We start from the raw sequence: 22,765 nt of genomic DNA, 5'->3' as shown, positions 1-22,765 counted from the left end.
ACAAACAAGATTATAGCAAGCATAATAGCATGCTATTAAATCCAAAAATCTCAATGAAATGATCACTAAGAAAATACAGATCACAAAAGCTGACTCAAAAAGATCTTACCAGAGGTTAAAAAAAAAAATTTAAGCTGAGTTCTCTAACAACCTAGTATGAAATTTTCAAAGGTTATCGAAGAATTACTTCCCCAGAAGGTTTTTAGCACCATACGATTTTTCCAACAAATAATTGGTTCTTCAAGTAAGTGTTAGGCCTGATGCCATAATTCCAAGATATTTAAAATGGAAACTTGCCTAGTTCATATTATGTGGCTAGAATATCAGATAATAAAACCTAATGAAGAGATTGCAAAATCAAACAGACCAAAAACATAGCACAATTTCACTCATGAACACAGATGGCAAAAATCCCCCAAAAATAATAAAAACCAACCAGAACAAAGCAAACCTAGCAAATCAAATTCAACACTATGCTAAGAGAATAATTCGTCACAACCAAGTAAGGTTTACCACAGGAAAACAAAGATGATTTTATCTGAGGATATCTGTTAATCATGGATGTCAGGTCATACCACTGTTAAATATTTAATATTAGTCGTGAAGCCCAAGTCAATAGAAGAAGATTTTTTTTTTTAAGATTTTATTTATTTATTCATGAGAGACAGAGAGAGAGAGAGAGGCAGAGGGAGAAGCAGGCTCCCAAGGAGCAGGGAGCCCGATGTGGGGCTCAATCCCAGGACCCTGGGATCACGACCTGAGCCGAAGGCCGACGCTTAACCATCTGAGCCACACAGGCGCCCCAATAGAAAAAGATTTAAAACTGAAGTGAGAGGTACAAAATTTAAAACAAGATTAAAAAAAAAAAAATGACCAAAATTTGTACAGGATAGAACTGCACACAATGAACAAAAAAATTTACAACTGACTCGTCAATGCCACTAAAGGATCTGGATTCGGGATAAATATGCCCATTCACAGTAGCAACAATGAACAACAAAAACTCTACACACAGGGGCGCCTGGATCATGCAGTTGGTTAAGCATCCGAGTCTTGATTTTGGCTCAGATCGTGATCTCACCATTTTGAGATCAAGCCCCACGTGGGCTCCCTGCTTAGCAAGGAGTCTGCAGAGATTCTCTCCTTCTCCCCGTGCCCCTCCCCCCAGCTTGCACTCTCTTTCTCTCTCTCTCTCTCTCTCTCTCTTTTAAATAAATAAATAAATCTTTAAAAAAAAAAAAACTCGGGGTGCCTGCGTGGCTCAGTCAGTTAGGCGTCTGCCTTCGGCTCAGGTCATGATCCCAGGGTGCTGGGATCGAGTCCCGCATAGGGCTCCTTGCTCAGCAGGAAGCCTGCTTCTCCCTCTGCCTGCCGCTCCCCCTGCTTGTGCTCTCTCTCTATCTCTCTGCTAAATAAATAAATAAATAAATAAATAAATAAATAAATAAATAACTATGTTACAGGAATCATAGCAAGAAATATACAGAATAAATATTTTTAAGAGAACAACATAAAAAGATTTGAACAAATGGAGCAATTGATTACATACCTGGATGGGAAGGAAAATTACTAAAATATTAAGGTGTATCTTCTCAAATTAATTTACAGATTTAATACAATTTTTTTCATCAAAATTTCAATGGGTTTTATGTGTGCTGGAGGAGGTAGATTTGGAGATTCTTAGGTTCAACCGGAAAAGATAAACACTTTGAAAAAGTGCAAAAGGAAATGCTAGATCTGCCATTAATAAAACATGTTCGAAATCTATGGAAATTAAATCAGTATGGTACTGTGTCTATAAGAATAGACACAAATGAACGAGACAGACCTGGCATCCCAGAAGCTGGCCATGGTGTTTGGTTGAATTTAATAAATGATAAAGAAAACATCAGGAGTCCTTCTGGGAAAGGAACTGATTATTCAATCACTGGAATTCAGGAAATTAAATAACTGCTCAGGAAAATCATTTTAGGTTCTCAGTTACACCACACACAGTCTTGGGTGTTTGAGCAAGCTCTGAGTCCTGGCTAAAATGTCTCAAGAGTGCCCCGGCATTTCCCGCCCTGGGGTTCTGTGGTAGATGGCAAAAACCACCACAAATTCCTCCCCTCCGATCAAGAGGTGGAGTCTATCCTCCCTCCAGCGTCCCGCATCCCTTCGCCATGTGACTTGCTTGGACCAATAGGAAATCATCACACATGAAGCAAAGAGAGATTTGGAAAACACTTGTGGCTCTAGGGATTAACCTCTTGCTACTTTTGGAACCTCCAGACCATCATGTGATCCAAGTAGAAGCTAGCCTACTGCGGGATGAGCAGCCACAGGGCGGAAAACCAAAGCATCCCAGTTGACAGCCCGGTACCAACTGCCAGCCATGTGACTGAGGCCATGCTGGATCACCCAGCCACCGGCCATCCCACCAGCTGATCCCAGACTCAGGAGAGAGCCAAGACTGTGTCTGTGGTCAGCTGATGGATCCAGCCCAGAAGACCCGACCCGCTAACCCACAGAATCGTGAGCAAAATAAATGACAGCTGTGTAAAGCCATTTTGTTTCAGGGCAGTCTGTTACACAGCGAAAACTAGCTGATATAAGTTCCAAGAGAAGGTCTTACGTCCTCCCAATAAACCACACCCCCCACTGCAGTTGAGGTTGGTCTGAGTCGATTCCCATCACTAACAATCATGAGTTGACTGAGACGCTCAATGCTGCGCCAGGAAGACAAAATCAGACTGGGGTTCCCTCCCTCAGTCCCTTCCCCATCTGGAGGCTACTTCCTCTCCGCTACCCCCTTCTATTCTGCTTACACTGAAAAGCACTCTGTTCCCTGTTCCCCCGAGAGAGAAGAGAAGCCAGGAAGGAGCTGACATATTCCTCATTCTTGATGACACTCTCATGCCCCACTCAACACACCTACCCCTTCCTTGTTCCTCTTCTCGCTCACATGTACCTAGAATAGCCTCTTTGTTGTGTGTGTGCAACTTTCCCACGGTCTCTCCTTCCTCTATTCTACGGATTCTCAAGAAGGTACAAAGGCTGAAAAACAATTCAATGTTTATTTCAGAGTTAAGAGGGGAAGAAATCAAGATCAAAAAAGAGCAGAGGAATGAGATTTTTATTTTTATCCAAAGAGGGGAATATCAGGTAAAAGTTGAGGAAAAAATGATGAGAGACGGGGTCCTTTACCATTTTCTCATTTCAGATGAAGAAACTGAGGCTCAGAAGAGCCAGACAACTTGTCCAAGGTCACATGACAGATACAGGTCTCAAATCCAGGTCTGTCTGACCCTAGAGCTGTCTTTAACCATGGAATGACCATGCTCCAGAATGATGAAGATGCTCTAGACCAACGCTGCCCAACAGAACTTTCTGGAATGATGAAAATGCTCTACATCTGCACTGTCCGAATGTGGTGAGTGTAACCGAGGAACAAGTGTTTCATTCCGTTTACTTTTAATCCATTTAAACTCTGCCACATGTGACCAGTAGGGCTACCTTTGGGAGAGCCCAGCTCTGGAGTTCGCCATGTTGGTTCTCCACTGCCTTCAGAGGTGGGACCCTCAACATCCTTACCCTCGCTGAAGCCCACCCACCCATCCAGGAGGAGCAGCAGTTGAACAATGTAAGCCATGCAGGGGAGAACAGTGTGAGCGAAACGGGGCTACCACCTAACCTAGCCTTCTAGAAATACTCTAATGTCCTCTAAAATAAAACAGACACCCCATGCCACTTTATACTCACGGAGCAAGAACAGACCCTGAAGAACGGATTCCCATTGACCATTCCTGGCTGGCTAGAACCTTTTCAAGACCTCCTTCACCAAGTTGGGGAAAAACAGAAATTTGTTTGTCTCTGTGTAGGCAATATTCGCACTGTGGGTCAAGGGGGAATCAATGCCATTCTCTGACTTCTTTGATTCAGAATTTGTAACTTTTATGACCTGGGTCCACCTTAGCTTCCTTCATCCCTCTTCCCAAGACCTCAAGGCCAATGTGCCACTGTGTCCTTCACTCTCTTGCGTCCCCAACTCCTGTTTTTCATCCTACAGATGCCCACTGCTGTTATTTGCCATCCCCAACATGAGACATTTGTAAACTCCCAATGGCCAGAAGTCACAAAATCAAGTCAAGCAGTGCACCAAGCTAGTGGCTGTCTTTCAAAGGCATCCTTTCAAAACTGTGAAGAAAGTCTGTGAAGAATTATGCCCTCCTCTGAACCACATGGGCATCTTTTTTTTTTTTTTTTAGAGAGAGAGAAAGCATGCAGGAATGTGGGGAGGGGAGGGACAGAGGGAGAAAGAATTTTTTTAAAAGATTTTATTTATTTATTTATTTGATAGAGAGAGAGAGAGAGAGAGAAAGAGAGCACAAGCAGGGGGAGCGACAGGCAGAGGGAAGGAGAAGCAGGCTCCCCACTGAGCGGGGAGCCCGATGTGGGGTTCAATCCCAGGACCCTGGGATCATGACCTGAGCTGAAGGCAGACGCTTAACTGACTGAGCAACCCAGGCACCCCAAGAATTTTTTTTAAGATTCATTTGTTCCTTTGAGAGAGAGAACACACACAAGCAGGGGGGTGGGGGAGGACAGAGGGACGAGCAGGCTCCCTACTGAGCAGGGAACCCAACGCAGGGATCAATCCCAGAACCCTGGGATCATAACCTGAGCCAAAGGCAGATGCTTAACTGACTGAGCCTCCCAGGCACCCCGGGAGAGAGAGAATCTTTTTTTTTTTTTTTAATTTTTTTTTAATTTTTTATTGTTATGTTAATCCCCATACATTACATCATTAGTTTTAGATATAGTGTTCCATGATTCATTGTTTGTGCATAACACCCAGTGCTCCATGCAGAACGTGCCCTCCTCAATACCCATCACCAGGCTAACCCATCCTCCCACCCCCCTCCCCTCTAGAACCCTCAGTTTGTTTTTCAGAGTCCATCGTCGGGAGAGAGAGAATCTTAAGCAGGCTCGATCCCACTACCCTGAGATCATGACCTAAGCCAAAGTCAAGAGTCAAACGCTTAACTGACTGAGCCACCCACGCTTAACTGACTGAGCCACCCAGGTGCGCCCATGCGGGCATCTTTAAGACAATTCTCCAACTTTTTTTCTTCATCAAATTCATCCCCATTTGGAACATCTCTCCTTTCTCGGATTCATCTGTTGTTTTCCCTCTGGAACGTGTCTCAAGGTCTTGTCCACTCTGTCTTCTGCAGAACCGCGAGCCCTAAGATCAACTTCTTGGGTGGTTGTTGTTGTTTTTTTTTCCTTGCCCTTGTAAAAGTCCTTTGCAAATAACCCTCATATCTCGCTGACTTATAAAAATAATTTTCTTAGCAAAAGTTGCCTTCATAAAGAACACAAAGTTTTGTTAACGAAGTTCAGTCTATGCCTTGTTTATTATACACTAAAAACAGGGAGACCAATGAGTACCATTTTACTACATGACAGAATTTTCAAATTTTAAAAAGGAAGTAATAATCAAAGAGCCACAGCCTTGCCCATAGGGAAGTAGCAGCCATTGGGCTACACACTCATTTTGTGTGGTTTTCCGAATCTGTGTCTTCTTTGATAATACAATAATGTTTTAAAAAATAAGACCAAAGGCAAAAAAAAGAAGAAAAGAAAAAGATAGGAGGAAATCTCGACTCAATTTATTAAACAGAATTACTAAATGACCCAGCAATCCCACCCCCAGATGTATCCCCCGAGATAATTGAAATTAAGTATTCAAACAAAAGCTTGTACACGAATGTTTTAGCAGCATCACTCACAATAGCCAACAGGTGGAAACAACTCAAATGTTCATCTACTGGTAAATGGATACACAAGACTGGTATATCCATACAATGGAATATTATTCAGCAAGAAAGAGGAACAGGGTCCTGATATATGCTACAACATGGACGAACCACGAAACCATGTCTAGGGAAAGAAGTAAGACATAAAAAGCCACATATCACATGATTCCATTTATACTGAAACATCCAGAATAGGTAAACCCACAGAGACAGAAAGCAGACTAGTGGGGGCCGGGCGGGGAGGGGGGCGTTGCGGGGAAGAAGGGTGGGGGACGGGGAGTGACTGCTAACGGGCACAGGTCCTTTGTGCAATGATGAAAAGTATATAGTGGTGATGGTCACACAGCACTGTGAATGTACCTAATGTCACTAATAGTAAATCTTATGTGTATCTTACCACAATAAAAAACATTGGGGTTTTTTTGGGTTTTTTGTTTTATTTTGTTTTGTTTATTTTTTTAGCTTTTTTTTATTATGCTCATTTAGCCACTGTATAGTACATCATTAGTTTTTGATGTAGTGTTCAATGATTCATTCCCAGTTTTAAAGAAGGGAAATCTGGAATGCTTCCGATGAAGCCTGTCTTGCTTTTGCATATCTCCTGCTGTGATAGCCCGCAGTTTCTTTGCAAAGGTGAAAGCCTTTAGCTTCCACACCACTAACAGGACAGCCTGTGGCAGGACTCCCATCTGCCCATGGATCAGGGCTGCAGGTGGTCGATTAGCAACACGGGTGCTATGCACACTCGTGCCCGTGTGACTAGATGTCGGCACTTGAAACCCTGCCCTTATCAGATCTTCCAAAGAGAACAGCTTCTCCTAAGCAAAGCACTTGGAAACACTCTAGAAAAAGCCCATCAACGAACCTCCCTCTCTAGACGGCAGCCAGCAAGCCTGGGGTCATTAAAGACCCAAGACCCTCCTTGATGAAACAAAAAAAGAAGCAAAGAAACTTCTATAATGAAAAGGTCAAAGGACCCTCTACCCAAAACCCTCCAGGCACTAGACGATTGTGGGCTTTTATCTACCAGATGCCCCCCAGCGCCGACTGATCCATGCTCCATCCCGTGCCTCTGTGTCCCGTGGCTTGAGGCTGGGTTGGGAGATCTTGGGTCACTTCCCAAACTTAGAATTGGAGGAAATTAGCCCAATTACTGCTACCCATATGGCCCCACCCATGACAGACAATGGGGCCCCAGAGGAAAGCAATGGGTTTTTCTTTTTTTTTTTTTTTTGTATCCTATTTAACATTATTTATCTCTAAGCCTGAGCTAGCACAGACGCCCTCCAAGCCTGAGAGAGAGACAGAGAGAGGGGGGAAACGGGGAGCAGGAGAAGAGAGAAGATACAATTTTGAAACTCTTCGCTGGGAAAGGGAACATTCTATCAGGGACAGGTGTGTGGAGAGAGGAGGACGACCACATGGTGCTGGCTTCCAAGCCCAACAGGACCTGAGGTCCCCGGGACCTCCCTGGGGCATTTCAGGTGTTCAGTCACAAAGAACAGATTTTAATTCTGACAAAAGGCCTGGTGACACGGTGGGAAATAACTGGTCAATGAATTTCGTCAAGGAGGAGGGAATAAAAGAAAAACTTGTCAGACCAGTTACCAAGTTACCAGACAGCCACCTCTCCATAATTATGTATTTAACTCTACACCACCTTCTTCCAAAGGATTGGGCCAATTTACTTCTCTAGGCGAAAAAGTAGTTAATTGGAATCCCTTAAGCCCTCTCCAGGAAGCCGGGCACTCGTCCAAACTTAAGTCTGAATCTTCACTACTGAAGATTTGGACAGTACTGTCCCCAAGATGCCAGGGAACCATGCAGTCAACTGGTCTACCTTCTTCCCTCAGCATCCTGGAGCCTACCCCGACACTTTCTGCCTACCTAGCTTATAACCTTAGAGTGAACGTCTTTCACTTTTTCTCCAACTCAGCGAGGACTTTGGGGTCCCAGCAACATGCCTGGCTCGGCACAGCTGTTCACTCACTATCAGTGCAACAGGCCACCCGGAATACAGCCCCAAAGTAATCTTTATGACCTCTCCCTTGGGCCACAGGAAAACATCTGGCAGCCAAAGCACATGATGGTCTGAGGCTCTTCACAGCATGAGGCAGCCTCCTTACTCTTGCCCACAAAAGGCATCTATGTTTTTCGTCATTGCCATCCCACCCATCTGGAACACCCTTCCTTCTTCCCCTCTTTCTAAGCGTCATTGGCCAGCCGAACCAAACCACTCCAATCTGGAACCACCACTCTCCTTCCACAAATGCCAACGGCAACTTGTCATCCATCGAGCCTGGGCAGGACCAGGAGCACGTGCTCTTTCCTGCTACACAAAATCCAGTCATCTCCAAAACCAGAAGTTCCTTTTAAAAATTCCAATCATCTCCATGATAAGGAAATTACCATGACCCTGGATTGTTGCTTCCCCCCCCCCCCCCCCCAGTTTGGTGCTTTTAGTCCTCTCCTTGATTTTTTTAAAAGATTGTTGGCAAAGGGGCACCTGGGTGGCTCGGTTGGTTGGGTGACTGCCTTCGGCTCAGGTCATGATCCCAGGGTCCTGGGATGGAGCCCCGCATCGGGCTCCCTGCTCGGCGGGAAGCCTGCTTCTCCCTCTCCCACTCCCCCTGCTTGTGTTCCCTCTCTCGCTGTCTCTCTCTGTCAAATAAATAAATAAAATCTTTTAAACAAAAAAAAAGATTGTTGGTAAAAACAAAAAGGAATATGGGTGACAAATTCAAATGGCCCCTCATGCTACACGATCCACCATCTTTTATTACTATTATTCAATACCCGTGTGCATGTGTTAGACTTTCCTGTTTTCTGCAGGGACCACAGTGACAAAACCTCAAAGGAATTTAATTTATCAATATTCTGCAGCAATATTATCTAGAGAACATCGTGATTTCCAGGTGCTCTGGCTCACAGACATGTCTTGAACCACCAATCTGATGACTCACTTGAGGGGAACGGGAAGGGGGGGGACCTACCTGCCTCGTGACATCTCCTGCCAGCTGGGCTGCCCTGGATGGTTAATTCACTCCTGCCTTTTGACTCCCCAACCAAACAAGAGCTTCTGATGTAAGGTAAGGTAAGGATGGCATGCCATACCTCGCAGTGCCCCTTGGTGACAGCAAGGGGCAAGGTGACCACGTTGGCCGGATGCTAGGATGCTCCCGATTTCCAGTGAAACCAGCCTCCACCCCCCAATGCGCCCCCTCATCTTTATAAGGTGCATAGCCAAGACCAAAGGTCGGCACAGTTTTTTCTGCGAAGAGCTATACGGTCTCTGTTGCAACTATTCACGGCACCAACCACAGCCACGGGCGTTATATAAATGCACATATGAGCGCGTTTGGCCGTGTTCCAAGGAAACTTTATTTTGGGACACTGAAATGTTAATTTCATAGCATTTTCACCTCTCATAAAATATTATCCTTTAGATTTACATACACACACACCCCCAACTTTTTAAAATATAAAATGCATTCTTAGCTCATGGGCCACACGAAAATCACTTGATGGGTCGGATTTGCCCCGCGCGTCAGTTTGCTGACCTCTGGTCAAGGGCACCCGACAAGCCTGAGGTCAAGCCATTTCCCAGCAAGGTCTCCAAGAGTAAGTTTCTGAATTACTCCTCTGGCCTCAGCGTTTCCCCTTCTGTAAAATGGGAATCGTATCCTCTCCTGGGCTGTCATTGTCAAATGCTTAGCACTTAGTAGGTGCTCAATAAACACTGGCTAGGCCTGAGTGGTCAAAGATGCCATTGCTTTTCTACCTGACAGGTGCTGGGGCCACAGCGATAAATGCCACAGTCCCTGTCTTCAAGAAATCCCAGCCTGATGGAGGAGGCAGCTACTGTAAGGGGGGACGAAAAGAGCCGTAAGAAAAGGCAGCCAGAATGTTGGCAGGCTAGAATTCCAGGGATTTCCCCCTCCCCTCCATTTCTTTGTCTTCCGTACTTGCCCAGCTCTCCACCTGGAGTGCAGGAGAGCACAATGCTTAATAGCTCAAATTCTGGGCTCCAACACCTGGGTCCCCAGCTGGAATCCCATCTCCAATGTTCGCTAGCCGTGTGATCCAGGGCAAGTGGCGTACCCTCTGGGGGGGCCTCCGTGGCCTCGTCCGTGAGAAGGAATTGCGGGGGGCTCAATGCAGCATCATCAGCCAAGCGCTTAGAACAGTGCATTGGCTACCAAGAAGGTTCTGATCATTAAAATGCCAAAGGCGGAATTAAATAGTTAATATTTAATCTAGAGAGAGCACCCCAACATTGAGAGAACCTGAAACAAAGATGGAAGGAAGTCCAAACCCGGGGAGGAGAGACCGGCCTCCTCGGCCTCCTGCACCTACTCTCTCGCCGATGTCCTATGTGGCGTCGCAGGCAGTTTCCTGGCACCCTGTGGGCCCCGGCCTCACCCACCCCTCTGACTGGCAGCAAGCAGCTGGGGTGGCCGCCCAGAAAAAAAAAATGCCAGTGGGTTTGGCTAGAGCAGCTGGTCAAGCAAGCTCTGTGGCTTCTGATGCCCCCAAAAGCCCAGAGCTGGGGGTCTCCGGAGTATCTCAAGGCCCCAGGTGAGCAGAGTGGTCTTCCCTCTGGTGCTGTGGGTCCAACACCCCACCCCCGTCATCAGCGGGTCGGGCAGTGGGCTCTCCTCTGCCTGCCCCAAGCCCAAAATCAGAGCCAAAGCCAAACCCTGGCAGGCATTCACCTAGCGGCGGGTCTGCTCAGAAGCGGAGCGCAGCCATGGTGCTCCCAGGAAGCTTCCAGAACACTCACGGAGTGCCAGGCGCAGCGCTAAATGCACCCCCTACACCACCTCACCTCCTCCCAACCTGCAACTCTGACAAGCAGGTCCCATCATTGTCCCCATCTTTTGGATCAGGAGACAGAGGCTTGAACCGGCTCATGACCAGTGAAGAGCAAAACAGGACTCCAAGCAGTTCTTGTAACCACCTGGGAAAGGGTCAGTGAGGCCGACCTTCGGGGTCTTCATGACACACCAGTTTGGGGGAGGGGAGATATTCTCGGACCCTGAAGGCAAGTTTGGGGCTTCGACCCGTGCTCCCACCCACAGAGCCCTCTCCTGTAACTCTCCTAGCAAGAGTGTGTCGTCACATATTCAAGGTCAGTATTTGCCACCAGAAGGTCCTCTCCGAGGAGGCGGGGGCTGGTTCCCACCCTGCGGCCCCAAGGACCCCAATGCCCGGCACATAGTAGGCTCTCAATAAAGGTGATTCGTGACCCAGCCTGCATAGACTCTGTCTCCACTCTGCCCATCCAAGGCCCCCTCGCATTTGGCCTCTCCTGGTATTTGCACCCCAAATCCATGGGCAGGGCGACAGAGAGGAAGCACCTCCAGCCGCACACTACAGTGATTTTTTTTTCCCCTTTTAATTACCTTGACCTTCCTTTAATCTTCCTTTGCTTTCTCTGCCTAAAACATCATTGTTTTGAGAACAGGTAGAAGAGGGCACAATGTAGAGAATGCATAAGCTGGGTCCAGAGAACAATCCAACACTTTCATCCCAAACACTGGCCAGACCCCAAAAGCTTCCAGAGCCTGACAATCATGCAAGAAAAAGACAATGGCTCTGGCCCCTCCAGGAAGTGTTTGGGAGGATTCTAGAGAACTAAACGAGCTGACAGTTTTTCATAGGCCAGTGTCCGTCACCTAAGACAGGGGAGCATCCCCTATAAAGGTTCATTTGGGTCTGTTTTTGTGTTCGAGTCTCACAGCACATTAAATAAGCCTTCAAAAGCCAGGGTCACAAGGTAACATAAGCATTTAAAAAGCCACGTCCACGGCAGCCTTATTCACAGTAGCTAAAATGTGGTAGGAACCCACGTGCCCATCCATGGATAATGATAAGTAAATGTGGTCCGTCCACACAATGGAATACCAGTCAGCCTGAAGAAGGGAGAGTTCCAACACACACACACAACACAGATGAACCTTGAAGACATCAGACTCAGCGAAATAAGCCAGTGACAGAAGTCCAAATACTGTAGTATTCTACTTCTATGAGGACCCGAGGAGAGTCCCATCCACAGACAGGAGGTAGAGGGTGGGAGCCAGGGGGCAGGGGGCAGGGAGTCCATGCTTCATGGGGACAGAGTCTCAGTTTGGGGAGATGGAAAGTTCTGGAGACGAGGGTGGGGGTGGCTGCAGGACAGTGTGAGTGTGCTTCGTGCCGCTGGGCTACGCACTTAAATATATTTAAGATGGCAGGGCACCTGGCTGGCTGACATGGTAGAGCATGCGTGTGACTGTTGATCTCGGGGTCGTGAGTTGGAGCCCCGCGTTGGGCATCAAGCTTACTTTAAAAAATAATAATAAGTAAAAATATCAGATCTTTAAAAAAAAAAAAAACTTAAGATGGTAAGTTTTATATTATGTGTATTTTCCCACAATAAAAGAAACTGAGGGGAAAAGAAAAGGCCAGAGCGGAGTGGTACTCAGCAGACAGGGGCGCTGGTTCAAAGAACACTCATTTCACCAGCTACTCCTAGGACAGGACAATGCTTCGCCTAGGGGACCTCGGCACTGATCACACACCAGGAGTAGGTGACGACCAAGCCAGATGCCAGGAACCAGGTACCTCAGCAGGTGTCGGTCACAGCAATGTGTACAGAGCCACACCTTCCCCTCTGACAAAACCCCCATGCTGAAAAAACAAGTCTGTTCTCAAAAGCAAAAGATTAGGGGAAAAAAACAAAAAACAAACAAAAAAACACAAAAAACTGCTCACACCAGGGACATTTCTGCAGATAATACCGTTCTGGATATTTTGACTAAAATGTGTACAGAAATAAATCCACAGAGGAATGTCTTAAATTATATCACAAGACACAAGAGCCTGGAGCATTTCAAACAAGCACCTAAATTTGGAGACCTCGGCACAGGAATAATAAAAGCGTGTTCCTTGTTTCCCTGGTGCCCCAACTACAAGTGGCTTAACTGTTTCTAAACAGAGGGGACAACCACCCCCCCTCAAAAAAATATGCCTTTTTTGTGTCTCAGACTTGGCACGAACCCCAGCTGTCTTTCATTAGCTGTGTGGCCTTAGGTAAGTTAAGTAACTTCTCTGGTCTCCAACATGAGAATGACAGTGCTCCCCGTAGCCATGTGGCCTCTAACGTAGATCCTAGACATCCTCTTCTGGCCTCGCCACCATGGATGCCAACCCCCCCTCAAAGCCATTGCTCCCAGCTTATTCACCCTTACCTGCCGCCCACCCCCACCTCAGAAACTTCCCTGTTCTCCGAAATTCCAAACCCACAGGCAGTCGTTCTACTTCTGCTGAGACTTTGCCCCAACTTTGTGATTTAGCTTCTCTCTCTGTCCCTGACCTACCGACGTCCCCAAGATTGCTCCACAATATAATAATTATCGTACCCTCCCCCATCCTCAAACAACGAGGCTCTCTTTCCCTTCACTGCCCAACCTCTCAGAAGACGTGTGGCCTCCACTCTCACCTTCTGCTACCCTAGGACCCAACACCTGTGCCTCAGAAGGGCCCCTCCCCAGGGCTCCGATGGCTTCTCATGGACAATTCCATGGATTCTACTCAGGACTCACCTTGTGTGGCTTCCCGACAGCTTTGGGCTCAGGCGAGAAAACCCTCCTTTCTCCCTTCCCTTGTATCTTTCGTGATACAACCATTAAGCAAACCCCCCCCCCACCCCCATCACTTTCTCCCACCTTGATCTCATGCTCACTAACTCTTCCCAGGGAATTTCACGATGTATGAAAGAGTCGAAACAATAAAAAAGTAACGGGTGTGTGTTTGGAGCATGCCTTCCCGGTTACAAAAACATTATAAAACTATAGTGATTAGAACAGTAGCAGGCCTGGTACAGGAACATATTGATGGCTGTTCAGAAACAGACCCCAAATCAAAGCCAAAGGAGTAAATTTCTGCAATAAACAGCAGTGAGACCCCAACAAGTTATTGGGGAGGCGGGGGAGGGACATCCCTTTGAATCATGCACACCGATAGATTCCAAATGTCCCAGATGAATCTTTTTTAATGATAATTAAAATAGGGAATTTGGGGAAAAAATCATTTTGTGGATGGAAAAGGGCTTTCTAAACATAACCTAACAACATGAGAGGCATGCAAAGATCCCACTCTGGACTCCATAAACATCTGAAGCTTCTCTGGCAACAGCCGGCGATCCAGAGCATTTTCACCACTGAACAAAAAGGCCTGAAAACCCATCTGGCCAGGGTGCCTGGGTGGCTCAGTCGTTAAGCGTCTGCTTCGGCTCAGGTCATGATCCCAGGGCCCTGGGATCGAGCCCCGCATCAGGCTCCCTGCTCAGCAGGGAGTCTACTTCTCCCTCTCCCACTCCCCCTGCTTGTGTTCCTGCTCTCGCTGTCTCTCTCTCTGTCGAATAAATAAATAAAATCTTAAAAAAAAAAAAAAATTGACCAAAGGGTCAGTAGTCTTCATCTATGAAAACTTCACGTAGACTAGTATTTCGAAAACCACTGAAGTACTAAAAGATAAACGAACAGAGGATACGAACAGGAAGAGAAAACCCAAATGATAAATAAACATGTTTTAAAAGGCTCAACCCCGACAGCAATCAAAGAAATGCAAATACAGTTACAACACCTCCGCTCCTCCCTGCAGTAAATTATGAACAATGTTTCGAGCAACACTCAAAGCTGGCCAAGGTGTGGGGCGCCTGGGTGGCTCAGTCAGTTAAGCCTCTGCCTTCAGCTCAGGTCATGATCCCAGGGTCCTGGGATCGAGTCCCACATCGGGCTCCTTGCTCAGCAAGGAGCCTGCTTCTCCCTCTGCCTGCCTCTGTCTCTCTCTCTCTCTCTGATAAATAAATAAAATCTTAAAAAAAAAAATAAGAAAAAAAGCTGGCCAAGGTGTTCCCTCTCGGCCAGTGCTAGGAGGGGTGCCCATCGGTACAACATTTCCAGAAAGTCATTTGGCAACTGGTATCAAGAGCCTTTGGCCCAGAAATTTCACTTCTGGAAAAGCAAGGCCCAAAGAAACAAATGCTTGATAAAGCTCTGACCCCAAAATGTTCATCCTTCTCTTTAGAAAAACTGGAAATCACCTAAATGCCCAAAGACAGGGAAAGGTAAGTAAATAAAGACACAACAGAACCACGAGAAGGAAGTACTCCCACTAACTGTGGAATAAGGGCTGCTGTTGTGTTTCCTTTATCGATTTCTTTTCCCAAACGTCTACCCTGAGCAATCTTACTTCTATAATCAGACAAGAGATAAACTTTTTTTTTTTTCCACAACGAAGTCCGCGCTCGTCTGCCCCCACCCCGTCCCAAGCAAGAGGAACATTCAACTGTCTAGCACAGGAGTTGGCAAAACCTGGCCCACAACTTGTCTTGCCAGTAAAGTTTTATTGAAACACAGCCATGCCCACGTGTTGATGTGCTGCCACGGCCGCGCTGAGGGGTTCTAACAGGAGACCACACACCCTGCAAAGTCGAAAGTATTTACTACCAGAGCCTCTGCAGAAAAAATGTGCCACCCCCTGGTCTAGGGAAGGCCTCCAGCTTCTCGCTAAAGAACGAGGCGTGCGAGCAGCCAAAAGCCCTGTGTACCCCAGCATACCTTTTTGGCAGTGGTTGTGTGTCCAGCACCGCTCGACAAACTGCCCGTTGATGACGGTGGCGGGGCAGTTGGTCTTGCCCTTTGCAGTGCCTGGACAAATGTCCCCACACTCCTCGTTGTCATCTTTGTTCAGCACAATGTAATTATCTTCCACAGAATCCAGGATGCGCGACCAGTCAATGGTGGCCAGGTAGCAGAGCTCGTTGTTCTTCTCAATGCGGACGGAGCCCCGCGTAATGTTCATCAAGCTGTAGAGGCCAAGCTCCTTCAGGTGAACCATCTCGAAGATGACCAGCGCATAGTTGAAGAAGAGACGCGAGCCCCGGATGACCGTGAGGTTGGGGAACAGGTCCTTCAGGCTCTCCAGCCCATAGACCCGGAAGAGCAGCAAGTAATCAGTGATCATGATGAGTTTGGGGAAACTGAGGTCTCGGAAATCCTCGGGCTTTGTTTTGAACATCAACAGTATCTGCAAATGTCCTTCAATGACCGAGCAGTTGGCCAGCTCATGCAACCTCGTGAGGTTGTTCCGGATATCCATGCCAGGGCACACTAGAAGTGAAAACAAGCAGAAAGCAAGACAGGTGAGCAAACATGCCATGGATGGGTTATAAGAATTAGTGGCAGGCCCAGCTGGGGGCGCCTGGGTGGCTCAGTCGTTAAGCGTCTGCCTTCGGCTCAGGTCATGATCCCAGGGTCCTGGGATCGAGCCCCGCATCGGGCTCCCTGCTCAGCAGGAAACCTGCTTCTCCCTCTCCCACTCCCCCTGCTTGTGTTCCCTCTCTCGCTGTGTCTCTCTCTGTCAAATAAATAAATAAAATCTTAAAAAAAAAAAAAGAAAGAATTAGTGGCAGGCCCAGCTTCGCCGGTGTGCAACCTGAGTCGTGGGGCTCACTCAGGAGGGCCCAACCCTTGGCTCAATGCTCTTCCATCCATCTTGAAATCCTTAATCATTTTTGAGCAAGGGGCCCCACGTTTTCACTCTGCCTGGGTCCCTGCAAATTAGCGAGCCCTGATGATGAGTGGTTTTCTCTACAGTGTCTGTGCCTAAGTCATCACTTCCAGAAGGCAAAGAACATAACTCCTTTGGTGGGACCTGTGAGCAGCCTGAGAACCATCGCATCGAATTATCATGCAGTGGAGACCTTGGGACTACACGGGATTGAGTAAGGCAGCAGGTGCAGAAGGGAAAGGGGAGCTGTGCCTGGTGAGTCAACACTGGAGATCTTCAAAAGACTTGGCTTTAGGAGGATAAAGGTGCCCGCATCAAAATGGGGCAAGGAGAGCTGAATTTGTTTTGTCAATTCTCCTACTTCGAGGTCTGTCCTTCCCAACCTGCCTTCCTTGTTCCCTGTTACCTGATCTCCCCCGCACAAACACCCTGCATGCCCATCTCCTGAAGGTGGTCCTTCCCGGGCTCCAGCACCCTCCCTGGCTCCCCATGACCCTGCACTTCTCCCTCCCAGCCCTCAGGGCTCCCCCCTCGCTCACTCCCCTGTGCCATGCTGAAGAGGCTGCCCACCACTCACACACCTCCAAGGCTCAGTGTCCTCCCCTTGTAACATGACCTATGGGAAGCAGTGAGTGGGGTAACAGGCATGCAAGCAGTGCCCAGCACATAGTAGGTGCTCAATTAATGCCAGCTAACTTGGTGTGGTTTATTTCTCCCGAACATATCACAATCATCTCGGGGCTCTGTGCCTTCACTTCCCCAGCTCAGACAGTAAATACGTTCGGCTTCGTGGTCAGACGGTCTGGGTAGAAACTACTCCACTCTGACATCGTAGCTCCAAAGCAGGCGGAGACAGTATGTGAATGAGTGGATGTGGCTGTGTTCCAATAAAACTTTATTTACAAAAACAGGTGGTGGCCTGGAGTTTCATTCCTGGGGCTGCAGTTGATAACCCTTGTCCTAGTCCAGTGCTGTCCAACAGAACTTTCAGCACTGATACGAATGTTCTGTATCTGCTCTGAGTTCCAATAAAAACAAAAACGGGTCATTTAAACTGAACACAGAGTGGGCGCCTGGGTGGCTCAGTCGTTGAGCATCTGCCTTCGGCTCAGGTCATGATCACAGGGTCCTGGGATTGAGCCCCGTGTCAAGCTCCCTGCTCGGCGGGAAGCCTGCTTCTCCCTCTCCCACTCCCCCTGATTGTGTTCCTTCTCTCGCTGTGTCTCTCTCTGTCGAATAAATAAATAAAATCTTAAAAAAAAAAAAAAAAGGCTGAGGAACTGAATTTTTAATTTTACTTTAGTTAATTTAAATGGAAATGGACACGTGCAGCTAGTGGCTACCGTACTGGACAGGGCAGCCCTAGCTCTGTCGGCTCTCAAAGCCCCTTTATGCCTTAGCTCCGTGTTTCTAAATCCAGCCTATCACCCTTCAAGATCCAGCTCAAACGCCACCTCTTCCAGGCAGCCTTCTCTGATTTCCTTTCTCCCATATATCTATTAGAAGCTTTTCCTTCTCCTTGTACCCCTTAAACTCGAGTTAACATTCATCGGAATCAAACTCTTGAGACAGTTTCTCCTTGCCAAAACACACACACACACACACACACACACACACACACACACACACCTCAACACCTGGAATATAAGGCTCAGTATACAATCTCTACTTACTATATTCTAAGACACTAACCCGTCCCCCAGTATCTTTGAGGCAAATAGATTATTCTAAAGAATAGTAGAAAATCCTCTTAAAAACCTACCCTGAGAACAACTCGCAAAAGAAGCACAAATTAGGAAGAAAGAAAAACACACACACACACACACACACACACACCAAAGCAAAGCAAACAATTGGGGGAGTAAAGTTGCAATGTTCCTTAGTCACGTTCTGTGCAGATTAGGCTAAATCAAGGGAAAATACACGCACAAACTCATCTACTAGCTAGAAAGTTGGGACGAGGACACCGGTTCGAGCCCCACACACAGCTCCCAGCTGCAGTCACATCCAAACATCCACATACAGAGATCGCCCCAGGTACGGTGCCTCTGACGTCTCCCACAAGCCCTGTCCCCACCCGACCAGCGGCCGGCAGGGGTGCCAGATCTGACGAATAAAAATGCAGGATGCCCAGTTGAATTTCAATTTCAGATAAGCAACAAGTATTTCTTTAGGATAACTACATCCCCTGCAATGTTTGGAGCATACTTATCCTTAGAAACTGTTGTTTATAGGAAATTCAAATTTAGCCAGGTGCTCTGCCTTTTCTCTGGCAACTTATGGCGTAGGTTTGGCCACCGTTCTGGGCTCCTCAAACCTGAACCTCATCCTGTGTTTCACACGCACGCCCTAAAATTTTACGGTGCAGGAACCAAAAACACCTGCCCGCCATCCTCCCCAGGCTGTGGCAGGACCAAAACCAGGGATGAACGTTCATTCAACTGTTGAACACCAGGGAAATGCAAATCCAAGCCACAATGAGACACCACTTCACTCCCACGAGGATGGCTGAAATCAGAGATGGACAATAACAAGTGTTGTCAAGGATGCAGAGCAATTGGAACCCTCGTACTTCACTGGTAGGAACATAAAATGATGCAGCTGCTGTGGAAAAGTCTGGCGATTCTTCAAACCATTAAGCAAAGAGTTACCACGTGACCCAGCAATTCCACTCCTAGGTAGATACCCAAGAGAAATGAAAACACAACCACACAGAAACTTGTACAGGCATACCTTGGAGATACTGCGGGTTTGGTTCCAGGCCACCGCAATAAAGCAAGTATCTCGATAAAATGCATCGAATGAATTTCTTGGTTTCCCCAGTGCATAAAAAAGTTATATTTGGGGGCACCTGGGTGGCTCAGTCGTCAAGCGTCTGCCTTCGGCTCAGGTCATGATCCCAGGGTCCTGGGATCGAGCCCCTCGTCGGGCTCCCTGCTCAGTGGGGAGCCTGCTTCTCCCTCTCCCCACTCCCCCTGTTTGTGTTCCCTCTCTCGCTGTCTGTCAAATAAATAAATAAAATCTTTAAAAAAAAAAGGTTATATTTGGGGAACCTGGGTGACTCAGTCGGTTAGGCAGCCGACTCTTGATTTCGGCTGGGGTCATGACTCAGGCTCATAAGATTAAGTCCCACGTCAGGCTCATGCTGGGCATGGAGGCTGCTTAAGATTCTCTCTCTCCCGTGGTGCGCCTGGGTGGTTCAGTTAGTTGAGCGTCTGTCTTCAGCTCAGGTCATGATCCCAGGGTGCTGGGACTGAGTCCCACGTCAGGCTCCCTCTTCGCTGGGGAGCCTGCTTCTCCCTCTCCCTCTGCCTGCTGCTCCCCCTGCTTGTGTGTGCTTGCTTGCTTACTTGCTTGCTCGCTCTCTCTCTCAAATAAATAAAATCTTTAAAAAATAAAATAAACTCATCTGATTTTGAACTTGACCAAAAAAAAAGATTCTCTCTCACTCTCCCTCTGCCCCTCCCTCCCCCTCTAAAAAAAGAAAAAAGTTATATTCACATTATACTATAGTCTATGAAGTGTGCAATAGCATTATGACTAAAAAAAATGTACGCCCCTTAATTAAAAAATAATTCACTGCTAAAAAATGCTAATGATCATCTGAGCTTTTGGTGAGTCATAATCACCGATCACCGATCACCAAACCAATATAATGAAAAAGTCTGAAATATTGTGAGAATTAGCAAAAATGACACGGACACACGAAGTGAGCAAATGCTTTGGAAAAATGGGGCAGATAGACTTGCTCAACGCAGGCTTGCCACAAACCTTCAACTTGTAAAAAGCGCAGTATCTGCAAAGCATGATCAAGTGGAGTGCAATAAAACGACGCATGCGTGTATACAAATGTCCCCTGGAGCATTATTCATAATAGCCAAGAAGTGGAGACAGCCCAATGTCCATCAGCCAATGAATGGATAAACAAGATGTGGCAAATCCATGCAATGAAATACGATTCAGCCATAAGAAGGAATGAAGCTCTGATATGAGCAACAACGTGGATGTAGCCTGAAAACCTGATGCTCAGTGAAAGAAGCCAGTCACAAAAGACCACATGTGCTATGATTCCAGTTACACGGAATGTCCAGAAGAGGCAAACCTACAGAGACAGAAAGTAGATTAGTGGTTCTCAGGGGTTGGAGAGGAAGGAATGAGGAGGGACAGCTAACGAGGATGGGGTTTCTCTTTGGAGCACCAAAAATGTTCTAAAATGGACTGTAGTGGGGCGCCTGGGTGGCTCAGTTGGTTAAGCGACTGCCTTCGGCTCAGGTCATGATCCCAGAGTCCTGGGATCGAGTCCCACATCGGGCTCCCGGCTCAGCGGGAAGCCTGCTTCTCCCTCTGACCCTATCCCCTCTCATGCTGTTTCTCTCTCTCTCTCTCTCACATAAATAAATAAATAAATAAATAAATAAATAAATAAAATCTTTAAAAAAATAAAAATAAAAAAAAATAAATAAAATGGACCGTAGTGATGGTTGCACAACTCGGTGAATGAAGTAAGAGCCACTGAATTGTAAACTTTAAATAGGTGAATTGTATGGTATTGAATCATAGCTCAATAAAGTTGTCATAAAAAATTAAACAACTATAATAGTAGGGAACAATAAAGAACTGCTTTTTTAAAGTCTCCAATGAATCTCACTCAACTCATTAAAGCTGTGTGTGTCCCCATCTATTAAATAATAGAGCAATTTACTGTCGGGACAGAAAATATCCCGAGGATGTTAGAAATGGTGCCAGAAATAAATATAGGGCCTTCTGCTGGCTTTTAATACCTCTGGGTGGGAACCGAAGAATGCTTCAGGTTCTTCATAAGTGGTACCTGGCTAGCCAGCCCTCTATACACGGGGAGAGCTGGGAGAGAAGGACAATGAGGAGCAGGGGCATTGGGGGATCCAGCGACGGCTAATACAGTAGTCCCCTGTTATCCGTAGGTTCGGTTACCCATGGTCAACTGCAGTCAGAAAATATTAAATGGAAAATTCCTGAAATAAACAATTCATAAGTTTTGAATTGCCCACGATTCTGAGGAGCGTGATGAAATCTCACGCCATCCTGTTTCGCCCGGTATGTGAATCATCCCTTTGTCCAGCCCATCCAAGCTGTGTACGCTACACACCCGTTAGTCACATAACATAGGTATGTGAGTATAGAAAATAAACATAGCATCTGTGGGGCTCAGGACTATCATGGTTTCAGGCATCCACTGGGGGTCTTGGAACACATCCCCGGCGGATAAGGGGGGGCTACTGTGTTTTCTGAGCACTTACTATATAAAGTACCTGGCCCACTCTCTGGCTCACTGAATTCTAAAAATAATCCCCAGAGGAGGTGTATCTTCATGCCCATTTGTGTGACAAGCAAATCGAGACTCACCCAGGCTTGAGTTTTAAGTGGTGGCACGAGGTTTGCAACCTTGCAATTACATGCAAAGTCTATGCTGTAACTACGTTACGGTTTTACCTTCAAAAACATACCTAATGAAGAAGCGGGTACATGTGACAAATATCAGGAAACAGTGAAACAGTTTTCCTGCTGTGACAACCCAGAGAAATCTTGTTAAAGATCATTTCCTTTGTTCACTCCTTCAGCAAGTATTTGAGGAGGCCCTGCTCCGTGCCCACCATTGTTCCAAGGATGGAAGTGCCACGGGGATTAGGACAGATCCAGATTCCTGGATCTCTCAGACTAGTTAGTCACTATCAACTACCTAAGTCAACTTAAAATATAACCAAGAGGATGCCTTCAAGGAGACCTTCAGCGGCCAGAAGAGATCACAAAAATGAGCTATTTGACTTGGTCTGGGACAATGAAGGAAGGCTTCCTGAAGGAGGTGGCCCTAGGACCAACACCTACACAAATGGTGCATTAAGAATTATTTAGTTCTGGGGCGCCTGGGTGGCTCAGTCCTTAAGCGACTGCCTTCGGCTCAGGTCCTGATCCCAGGGTCCTGGGATCGAGCCCCGCATCGGGCTCCCTGCTCGGCGGGAAGCTTGCTTCTCCCTCTCCCACTCCCCCTGCTTGTGTTCCCGCTCTCACTGTGTCTCTCTCTGTCAAATAAATAAATAACATCTTAAAAAAAAAAAAAAAGAATTATTTAGTTCTGCCTACTTCACTGGAAGGTCAAGGGCAATGGCAAGCTACAGCTCATCACCGTGGGTGGCCAGGTTGTGTAGGGTCTAGAGCACTACCATCCAACAGAAATATAATATGAGCCACATATGGCATTTTAAATTTTCTCTAAAAAGGTAAAAAGAAACAGATGAAATGAGGGTCACCTCGGTAGCTCAGTCGGTTAAGGGTCTGCCTTCAGCTCAGGTCATGATCCCGGGGTCCTGGGATCAAGCCCTGCAACCGCCTCCCTGCTCAGCGAGGAGCCTGCCTCTCCCTCTGCCGCTCCC

General features: G+C 46.9%; 1 protein-coding gene across 4 annotated transcripts in view; it reads right to left on the bottom strand.

The window, feature by feature from the left end:
• The window catches only part of INSR (insulin receptor), a 121,901-nt gene that overhangs the window by 87,951 nt on the left and 11,185 nt on the right, over window positions 1-22,765 (bottom strand). For all 4 annotated transcript variants that reach the window (XM_032394925.1, XM_032394926.1, XM_032394928.1 and 1 more), the window contains exon 2: window positions 15,407-15,958. In XM_032394925.1, the coding sequence (XP_032250816.1) occupies window positions 15,407-15,958 (552 nt within the window). The remainder of the gene's footprint in view (window positions 1-15,406; window positions 15,959-22,765) is intronic.

This window comes from Phoca vitulina, unplaced genomic scaffold (assembly GCF_004348235.1).
Source record: "Phoca vitulina isolate PV1807 unplaced genomic scaffold, GSC_HSeal_1.0 scaffold81, whole genome shotgun sequence".
Lineage (NCBI taxonomy): Eukaryota > Metazoa > Chordata > Mammalia > Carnivora > Phocidae > Phoca > Phoca vitulina.
This window is presented reverse-complemented; position numbering and strand designations above follow the sequence as displayed.